The sequence below is a fragment of the Lepidochelys kempii genome, chromosome 10, assembly GCF_965140265.1.
Source record: "Lepidochelys kempii isolate rLepKem1 chromosome 10, rLepKem1.hap2, whole genome shotgun sequence".
NCBI classification, from domain to species: Eukaryota; Metazoa; Chordata; order Testudines; family Cheloniidae; genus Lepidochelys; species Lepidochelys kempii.
In genome coordinates this window covers 22,885,793-22,896,904 of record NC_133265.1, presented here as the reverse complement: position 1 = coordinate 22,896,904, position 11,112 = coordinate 22,885,793, and the positions used below count along the sequence as shown (strand labels likewise).

The following is an 11,112-nucleotide window of genomic DNA, read 5'->3' as shown; positions in this document are numbered from 1 at the left end:
GCTCACCCATTCTAGTTCAGAAAATCCCATCTAACAACCCTTAAGGTAAACTGTAGGGCATAAATATCTACATCCTTCCTCAGGAAATGGGCTGAAGCGGTGAATCCTATGTATGGGAGGGGGGAAGATGGGCAGAGTTGACATTTAATTTGCAGATGCATTTAGAAGAAAAAAAAGCTTTAGTGTCCTACAAGCTGATAATATATCTTGCATCTAAAGGCAACTTTCATGCTGCTTAAACAATTTTGATAGAGGTATAAGCCTCCTAGCTCCATGTTATCGAAGTAGTTGAAACAGAGTACTTGGTCCTTCATTTCTGAAAATAATGCAGGGTAGAAAAAAAAACCTTTAGTTTCACTGTACTTAAGGCACACCCCATGACTTTTAGTTTACAATTGGTGTTTGAGATTTTTTTTTTTTTTGGGGAAACTGAAATGATACACTAGGCCATTGTATCTAAGGGAAAATAGAGCTAGTCCTAGTGGACAAGGCTTTTCTGATTCAATATTTCCAAAGGCTTAATGCTACAAGGAAAATACGAACACAAAGCATAGTACTATAGCAAATCTAAACTTTGACTGAGAAATGCCTGTTAACTAAAGCCATAATAATTGGTAATAAATAAAAATCCTTCTTCCAAAGCAGCACAAGTTGTGTAGTTTGTGTCAAAGTTCCTGCTGTAGAAACACCAATTTGACAACTTAGTTCCAGGAAAAACATTATAGTACACTTTATGATGCAATGTTCATTTGCCAAATCAGTAAGTAGAGTATTCATGGTATCAGAAAACTTCCACCCCTTGTTTCTGAAGTGAATATTCCTAGGGAAGAAAAAATTAATCATTCCCTCTTCCATTCAGTGAGAGAGGTAAACATGCTCCTAAAGCTCAGGCTTACTTTATAATACCCTGCTGTGAAGTATAAGCCAGTATTCAATCTGAAAGACTGAACACTAACAAAGCAAAAACTTAATGGGTGAGTGAAATAGCAGACACATACTTCCCATAACACAGTAACAAATGGAGATTCTTTAAGTGCATCAGAAGGACCCCTTTTCAGTGTGCATTGCTGCTCAGCTTAAACTATTCAAACTTACTGCTCAATTTGATACTCTAACATTTGTTTCCCCAACATTCACCCATGTAGCAGTACTACAGCCAGTCCGAGGAACACAGAGATGATGTTCCATCTCTAAGTTCCTGTAATGCTCTCCTGTGTTTGACTTCTACAAGAAAAATAGAACTTGAAGCTTAGCACAGGTAGTTTGCAGATAAGAAGCTGGTCTGCAGCACTATTTCTGACTGGATTCCCTGTGAAAGAGCCGACCTCCAGAAGCAACCTCAATAAATTCAGTGAAAAGCTTTTATTTGAAGCTTGTAAAATCATAACCTATGATTGATTATCTCATAATGAAAAACTTGATTTTTTTTTTGGCGTTGAGCTCAGAATGGAAATGACCCAGCACAAAAGAGCGCTTTTATCCCTGCCCTTCCCCCAGTGCCTCATTTGGTTTTGGAATGGAAGTATAGTGCCTTCCCATTTAAATTCTTCTTGAAAGGAAACATTAAGCACCTTTTGGGGCTTAGAATAAAAGCACAGGTATCAATGAGCAGAACTTGGGCCACAGAAGCATACACTCCCAAGCTAGGGAATCTGCCTACATTTGAGGGTAGAGGACCAGAATTTGGGCCTAAGTTTACAACAATCATATTTTCTCCTACTTGAGCAGTTTATCAAAGTCCAGAGAGGTGAATAATAGGGCAGCTTTCTAAAAAGCTGTTTTAATTTCCTTAACTCTAGAACAGGTCACAAGTAGCCAGCCCCTCCCCATTTTCGATTTATGAAAGGGAACAAAATACTAACCCAGCTTTTGTAAAGGAAATGGTTGTATAATGCCCTTCAACCATAAAACAATTGTGTCATAATCCTTTTTTTGGTTTATTAAACAAATCTATAGGGTGCCATACGAAAATGGGTTAAATGTCAGGAAGAATTAAGCTTTCCTTTATTTAGAGGATAATGTACAAGAAAGGGGTTTCTGCAGAAAATGTAGTTACTCTGATGTGTTAAGAAACCAATTAATCAACAGTCATAAAATACTGACTCCTTTAAAATGGAGGAACCAGATTAAATGTCCCTGTAAAGAAAATCAGATTTTTCTTTTCTGCTTTGTAAGAATCTGGGTTTTAAGATCTAGGAGTCCAAAGCACTGATGACCATGGCCAGAATCCTGTGGTAGGGCAATATTAATGAAGAAAGAGGGTTTCTTTATTTAGTTTTCTGCAGCCACAGACTTCAGAAGCTACCACTCAAACTTTCTATTTTAAAACAAAGGGTATGAAAGGTAGTTAGGCCCTATTCCATCATGTTAATGAGCAGGGAAAGCCTTGTGTTTAAGAGTAAATGCTACTGCACCTCAGCTGAAGGGAAAGAAAGATTCTCTCCTACTCTTGTCCTTGCCCTAAGAAGATTACTGGAATATGCAGTATTCAGTCCTGTACGTCATTTTAACAGAAAACCACACTTGCAAATGCTCAACAACAATCATCACCATACTGCATTTTCCTCAGGTTGGTTTTTAAACGGCAGGTACCCAACAAAATGGCACAGTTAGACTTCGAAACAATGTTAAAGTTGTTGAGGAGAAGTGGGTGTAAGTAAAGAAACAACTCATGTATCTTCAGAAACTCCAATTGTGATCATAATCCCTCCGTCCAAATTCAGGGATTTATTGAAAAGCACCAGCTGCACTCTTTTCTACTAAGTTCCTCTGTTTGCCAAATCAGTAACGGACGGGATTTACAGCATGTAATATGCACACAGTGTGACCCATCAAATTGGATAAACTCATATCGATCACCCTGAGGAAGTACTGAGAGGGGGAGCCTGGCTGTGAGTGAATCAAAGTGAGATGGGTAAAAGCATTACATGCAGAATGCACCCAAAATGTACTATTCAGAAAGAAGAAAGATTCAACACTGTAGCCCAGTCCTGGTATTGAATCAGTCAGCAAATATACCCTTTAGACCAGGAGATAAAACAACAGAAGTGGATGTTTCAAAGATGACTAAATGATAGGAGTATTATACCTTACATAGCTCTGTGAAACAAAACAGTGAAAAATTCTTTGAATTCTGTTTAGCTGCCTAATCCATGAAAGAATCAAACTGCAAAACCATTATCATGCTTAGACTTGGTGAATGAAGCAAAGATCCCTGAAGTTAATGGGAGTTTCGATGAACTAAGGATAAAAGTTCCATTACCATAAAATACAGAAGCTGCAGCTTCCCTTACTTAAAAGACTCAGCAGTGAAGCACACAAAAATCACTGTTCCTAACGCCAAGATCATGCAGATTGGTGACAAAGGCATAGCTGTCAAAAAAGAGGCCAGTTTCCCTGCCTAATTAATCTCTAGAATCATGATGAGTATGGTGGAGATGGAGCACAAAAACAATTCATTATGACCAAAAATCTATCATATACCAAGACTCCTATCTACTTCAGTGAGTATTTTGTTTAATTAAGGACTGAGAATTTGACCCTTACTTAGCAAAGCTGCTTATGCTTTTTAGCTCTTGTTTAAGAGAAGAACTCTAGAGAAAACCTACATGAACTCTTAACTCAAAAACTCTATCTATCCTCTATGCAGCAATAAGGCCAATTAGCTCAGCAGTAGGATGAATGCATGTTAGTCTCCCAATACAATACCTCAGAAAAACAATGAAGATAAGAGGACAAAACCAGATCAGTACATCATAGTGGTAGCTGACTCTGGATCAATCAATAAAACCATTAAAAAGCTGACCAATATCTGAGGTTATCCAAAAGGGCTACAAGGCATACCGCCAAATTGGAGCAGAAAAGCTACAGAAAGAAAAGAATGAGATGAGGGTTGAAAAATACACTAGACTGTTTCCTGGTTGAAGAGGATATGAGAAAATCTGGTCAGAATGGGATGCCCTATATTCCACCTATTCACAGATCTAACTGCAGTACCTAATGCCTCACAAAACGTATTGCTATCACTTCAGTAAAATGGACACAACTGCCAACTCCAAATATCCTTCCAGATCACCTAAATCTAAAACAATACCTCCTGGGCTGCTTTGGTTGTTTATACATAGGGAGGAGTATGTACTTATGTTGACCTATTAAGCGCGCTGCTGCCTCAAAAGATACTCTCTATGAAATCCTGGAAAATACTCTAATTTATTGATGTACGGAACATTCATACTACATTACACTGTTTGTTTACTTCATTTAATTTATGGCAGCTTCTGTTTATTTCATTTCAGGTAGGAAAAGCAACATGATCCCCTTTTACTAACGGTCCAAAAACTTGTGCCAAATGAGGTTCCTGTTCAAAGCTAAGCTATTCTTGGAAGAGTAAACAAGTAATGACATGGATAAGGTTCTTTTCCCCTACAAACTTCTCATGATCAGACAAGTCACTCCTATACTCATAATCCTGTGTTTCTCAATTGCTAACTACAAGAGCACACACATTTAATGCAGCTTGTCATGATTTGGCAAAAATATGGAATCTACACAAAGACAAAATTTACTCATATATAATAATGACAATTTATTACATCACAACCATTTCTTTACACACACACACACCCTCCCCTCCCAGTGTACATCACAAACACTAAATTGTTGTTTATAGAAACACAGTGAGGGAAAAATTCATGTTTTACTAAACCATGAGCCTAAAAGATAAAGGACTGCTTAGATATTATGGTGATGGGCTCCAAAATAACCATCTAAGATTGGTTTTTAAAAATACACACCAGATAATAGAATTAGGAAGAAAACAGAGCAGAGAGAAAAGAGGAAAACCAAGCAATTAAACAATGACAGGGAGGGAGCAGAAAGGCAAACATAGCAGCAGATTTGTAAGACTAGATAAAAGAAAATAAGACAAGACTCAAACCTTATGACAGAGATTGCTATCACATGACAGAGCACGTGGGCCCGGGTTGGTTCAGTACCACTAAGTCACGAGTAAGTTCACTAAAAGTCGAAAAATCTACTTTTAAAATAACTGCACACAAAAAAACTACATTAAAAGAATATTAAGGTTGAAAACTCAAGCACTCAAAAGTTAGATAATGCCTGAACTAAGGTTGCCTGTGCAACCTTAATTCAGTTCCCATGTGCATATTCATTATGAGTGTTTTTAAGCACATGATAACATACTAGTTTTGCCATGGGATCCCTGCCTCTTTTATAACTTGAGTTTACAGCTTGGCCAAATATGGGCAGAATTTCATGGAGATTGCAAAAGGCATATCCCTGACACTAAAACCACTTCCCAACAAATTTCAAGTCCCTGTTTCCCTCCAAACCCAGAAGAGTTAAGATAAGAAGAAAACCTGGGAAAAAATAACCAAGCACATTTTCTTCATCGGTTCCTCAAAAACCACACGGAAGCGTTGCACTCTTTTTTCACAGAACCCAAGATTATTCTGTAGATCATATTATATTATGCTAATTCTTCCTGAAATGTTGTTTTCCTTGTTCATTTCTTGGTGGTTCTACGGTTTGTTTTCTTGTCTATCTGGATAAATGAAACCACCATAGATTAAAGTTTTTAGTCTTTCTGAGACGCACTTCCCCTTATAAATATTTACATTCCCTAGTCTTCCTGCCATTTTGCTTTGGAAATTTTATCATCATTCTGCTGTGGAGGTATTAAGCTACTAAAGGTTTATTTTTAAATCAGAAAGTCCTACTCTTTCATGCAGCAAAGCTAATGTGTTACATTTAATTCAGCAGTTAGCTCTTCCCTTATGAAAGCTCAATGGTTTGCTAATGAGTCAGACTGGAAAAAAAGGTGTTTTGCAATGCTAACATTTTCTGCAATGTAAGTTAGAGCAGTGCAGCGTGATTGTTCATTGCTATTGTAAAACAAACAGAACCAGTAACATTACAGACCCTGGTGACGGATAAAGTAACTGATATTTCCCCAAAACATTATTTAAAACTTTGAAAAATATTGCATTTGTATCAAAGTGTTTTGTGAAATATTAAAGGCAATTTGCAAGAGAAAACCTTTCACCAACCACTGATAGTTTGCACCGGAAATTACTACATGATGTAACTTGGTTTCCGTATGTTTCCCTTGAAGGCTGTAGCCACAATGTTTGATATATTCATAGGTTGAAATAAAACTTAGCTTTAACAAACACTGCAGAAAAACCATACAAGAAAATGGTTAATATTTGCAAATTTTTGCAATATTTGCAGTTTCTCATTTGACTCATCATATGCAGACATGACAATCTCATATTAAAGACCCGTACAATTTCAAAACAGTTTTAACAATGGTTCCTTGCTGAAGGAGACTTTTGATAATAAATGTACCTACCTCCCCTTTTATATTTCAGATATGTGCTTTTTCAGCTACTCATTTTCTCCCCCTCAGACCAGATTCTCTTTCTGCTTGATCCTGGAGTGAAATCATAATGTTGCATTTATGACTTCACACACTTTTAAGGCAACACAATGATGTCACAAAACAGGATTAATTACTTCACTAATGGAGCAAGAAACAAGGAGAAAATGAGATCCAATTCACACACAAGAAGAGAGAACCTGGCCAATTAAGTAAATTGTGTATATAATTCTCTGTTGAAGCTTGCTCTCGTGTGAAAATTCCTTGTATACAGAGAGAGAATATCATGAAACTGCCCACACTTCCGCAGATAATGGTTCACAGAAGAAAATTTAGTCCCTTATCCTATAAGCACTTAATCACATGTGTAATTTTAATCAGATGAGCCTTTACTCTCGGAGACATCAATGGACTATTTCCATTTGTAAAATTCCGTGTGTAAATATTTGTAGAATCAGACCTTATATTATGGATAATATTGGCATCTTCTCTAGTGAGTTTATAGGGGCCAGAAATACTGTAGAGGGCTTTCTGCCCCCATAAAAGATGGAAGAGTCAAACTGTGTAGCCAATAGATGTCCTCTCAGCTAGGAAGTGAAGTGCTGTGTGACAGCCACTATTACATGAAATCAAGAAAAAGTTTAACTGCGTAAAAATATCAATTTAGAATGGAGGGCTAGGTGAAACACAAAACAACTTTACTTTCACCAACGAAGGTTCAGAAGGCTCTGTCTGGGTGAAATGAGAAGCCCTTCAATTCCACCAGACATTAAACTGTTATTATTTAGGAATGTTCTATGCACTTTACAAACATATAAGAAACTTCCCCAAACAACTTACAATATAACTTGACACCAAGGACTAGGATAAAAGATTCAGAGATTTTTTTTTAAGGCCAGAGGAAACCATTATGATCAGAGGATACAGTGAATTTCCCTTTAACTTCCAACTCCTTGACTTTTATTGCTTTTATTTTTAACTCTTGCCTATTAGCACTTTTTAATATAAATTCAAGGCAACTTTCTATTTTCATTTAGCTTTTAAATTCTTGCCTGCTTTTAAACTTCAATTGTTTATTTTTTAAAATTATCTTATTAAGAGACAATAAAGTATGGGTTAGTTTAACTAGGAAAGAGCTTGACCCCTTTGCCTCAGCTCATGCGTATTTTAACTTTTTCAGATAGAAAACTAGCAAGAAGTCTTGCCTCTTACTTCAAGAGCCCATTGTGTGATCCTCTGACATATCTCACAGTCTCTTTTTTAACCATGCCTCTTTTTCTGTCACTCTCTTCCCTCCAGTTCTCACTCACTAGTCAATTCTGACCATGCCAAAAGAACTGTTGCACAACCAAATGAGAGGGAAATTATATGAGGAAATAAGGTGAGTAATGCATATTGCTGTTTACAAATAAATACTGACAAACTATAAAATAATGACACTTGGGCTAGAATTTAATTCACTTTCAGAAAATCATCATTTGTCCATACATGTCTATTTTAGAAAGTGCATTGGTAATACGCGGTAATGAATGGCTATTTGGCTTTCCTCTCCTCTTAAGCATGTGACCAGATTCATTTTTCAAACTCCAAGAAATGAAAAAAAAAAAAACAAAACCAAACACCTTTAAGAGAAAGGAATGACATTACCTGTTAGAAGGAAAAAACAAAATGGTTGGGAGACGATCTGCCATAAATTCCCATGGAAGGTCATTTCGAGCAACATCAATTCTGTTAAAAACAAAATAAAAAGAAAAAATAAACTGATAAAGATGCAACTGAACATTCCATGTATTACTTTTGCTTCTGAAATATCCATTTTGTTTTTCATTTATAAACAAATGATAAACAGTTGTGTATAAGCATACAGCTGAATGGATGCTTGCTCTGATGAGCGATATGAGGTGTTTCCTATTCTGAGGTCTGAAAATCTGTCTCTCAGCGTTGTTTATAATGAGAAATCTGGTTTTCTGGGAATCAAGATAAAAGGTTTTTTTAATTAATTGCTGTGTTACTAATTCACTTTGTGAACAGTCAGAGAAGGGTAGTGGAGAGGGAGGGAGGGACCTGGGCCCACCCTCTACTCTGGGTCCCAGCCCAGGGGCCCTAGGGATAGTGGCAAACCACTTGAACTAGTGCTTCCTTTCCCTGGGCTACTTCCCTCTCCTGCTCTTCAGCTTGTGGGGCTTCCTGCCCTCTCTCTGCACAAGCCGGGTGTCTCTTTACCTAGAGTCTTGGTCTTCTAGCCAGCCACAGCACTTCTCCAAACTCTCTTCTACTTCAACTCCTTCAAACTGCTCTCTGCTCCAACACCAAACCACTGTGCTTGAAGCAGGGGGGTTTAATCAAGTGACTGGCTTCAGGTGCTCTAATTGGCAACCTTTCTTCCCTCTAATAGCAACCTTTCTTCCCTCTACAGAGAATAAGGCTTCTCCTCATCCTGGGGCTAACATATATCTCCTATATCACTCTCCTGCAGCCTTCTGGCCATGCTGTATCACATAACAAAGAAGAAAGCGTCTACCCGAAGTACAGTATACATTTTTTCTTTCTTCTCTTCATATATATTTTCCCTCCCAGCTGATGAGCTCACTCAACTCAATTTTGACAGACTAAATTGGAATCTAATAGTAATATTCTAAACTTATTATGTAATATTATAATATACTGCTTATAACAAATTCATAGGACTTGTATCTAATTTGACAGACATGCAATCTTAACTTAAAATTAAACATAAATTAGTGGAAATTAATGGCACTATATCAACTTTACAAGCTACATAATATCCATATATGCATATCTGGAAGTCTAAGTAGTCACAACAGTATACTTAAAAATACTGTGGAAAAATGAAGAACGATTCTTTTACCTTGCCACAGTGAAGTTGTTTGGAGGCAGAAGTCGAGCTAGCTGGATAAAGATATGATTAAGAGAAGCACAGAATCCACACCATTGCGCATAATAGAGCAGCAAGACATCCTGGGGGGGGGGGGGGAGATTCAGTTAGCAACTGGGGTTTTACATACAGCAGAAATAGTCATCACTGTGTTAAACAAAACATCTGAGCTATTTAAAGAATAAATGGACACAAATCCCCTACACAAATTCCCTACGTAAAAGAATAAATGGACACAAATCGGACATCAGGAATAGTAACATACAGAAGCCAGTAGGAGAACACTTCAATCTTCCTGGATATTCTATAACAGATTTGAAAGTAGCTATACTTGAACAACAAAAACTTCAGAAACAGACTTCAAAGAGAAACAGAAGAACTAAAATTCATTTGCAAATTTAACACCATTAATTTGGGCTTGAATAGGGACTGGGGGTGGCTGGCTTATTACAAAAGCAGCTTTGTCTCTCCTAGAATTGACACCTCCTCATCTATTATTGGGAGTGGACTACATCCACACTGATCGAATTGGCCCAGTCAACACTGGTCCTCCACTTGTGAGGTAACTCCCTTCTCTTCATGTGTCAGTATATTTATGTCTGCATCTGTAATTTTCGCTTCCATGCATTTTTTACCCATGAAACCTTATGCTCAAATAAATCTGTTAGTCTTTAAGGTTCCACCGGACTCCTTGTTGTTTTCAAAGACTTCAGTTAGACTAAAGTTTTTCAATCTTCAGGAAACTAAACCTTGTGCCACAGGCAGACAACAGGAGAATCAAGGTGCACCCAGTGCCCAAGGCCTGAGCAATGGAAGGGAACTTATGAGGTGAGATATGCCCAGGTGAACCAGCACCATGCTGCAGAAGAAGGCGAAAACCCCCAAGGTTCCAGCCAATGTGACCTATGGGAAATTTCCTTCCAAGTCCCAAATCTGGCAATCAGTATGACTCTGAGCATGTGAGCAAGATACACCAGCCTGGCATTTACTGGTTCACCCCATCCACTGTCCTGTCCCCTACTGTGGGGAATCTCTGCTGCTTCAGTTGAAGGAAAACTCCCTCCCTGCCAATGACTACATCATGCAGAGGGGGAAAAAATCCTTCTTGACTGCCGCAGGCAATTGGCTGAAGCCCTGAAGCATGAGATTTGATTATAATCATGATTTTAATTCAGAGCTGCAAGTATTATGAACACGTTGAAGGAAAGGCAGGCAGTCCTGTTACCCCCTTGGCCTATGAAGGAAGGGATGGACAGGTTCTCTCAAATTCACAGATACGCAGATTTCAAGACCAGCCTTTCTTTCCCATTTAAATACTGGTCACTGTACACTTTAAAAAGAAAATCTCTGGAGAACTCTAGAGAACTAAGCAATTTTCCTCAAGCTAGCACACTAGGCACTGGGGACACTGGAAACTGAATATTGCACATGCATTCCTTCTCTGCTATCCTAGTAGCCAAAGAATATTAGTCCAAATTCAATCACACATATAAAGAATCAAATTATATAAAGTACTTTAGGCATCATTCAAAATTACACTGTACATCAAAACATTTCACATCATGAAATCAAAAAGCTTTTTGCTATGGATTTTTGTGATGTATGCTTTTAAAGTACTACTTTTTGTTGGGATTTTTGTTTCTTTGTTTTACAACCTTCAATTTTCTGTTACAGCTACTTCCCAGTCACTTTTATTCACTATTTTGTACCTTAGTTCCAGTAAGACAGCAAGTGGCTCCCTCTGCAGCCGGCCCGATCTCTACAGCCTTAACTGGTTCATAAAAGCAATGTTCATCACACATATCTCCAATTCCAT

General features: G+C 37.7%; 1 protein-coding gene and 1 long non-coding RNA gene across 3 annotated transcripts in view; one reads left to right on the top strand and one right to left on the bottom strand.

Moving 5' to 3' along the window:
• The window catches only part of TXNDC11 (thioredoxin domain containing 11), a 100,810-nt gene that overhangs the window by 2,269 nt on the left and 87,429 nt on the right, over window positions 1–11,112 (bottom strand). For both annotated transcript variants that reach the window (XM_073362418.1, XM_073362419.1), the window contains 2 exons: window positions 9,270–9,379; window positions 8,048–8,128 (listed from right to left, as the gene is read on the bottom strand). In XM_073362418.1, the coding sequence (XP_073218519.1) occupies window positions 8,048–8,128; window positions 9,270–9,379 (191 nt within the window). The remainder of the gene's footprint in view (window positions 1–8,047; window positions 8,129–9,269; window positions 9,380–11,112) is intronic.
• LOC140918330 (uncharacterized) lies at window positions 5,772–9,975 on the top strand. The gene is made up of 3 exons (XR_012161148.1): window positions 5,772–6,612; window positions 7,700–7,781; window positions 8,817–9,975. It is a non-coding gene; the product is annotated as an uncharacterized lncRNA (long non-coding RNA).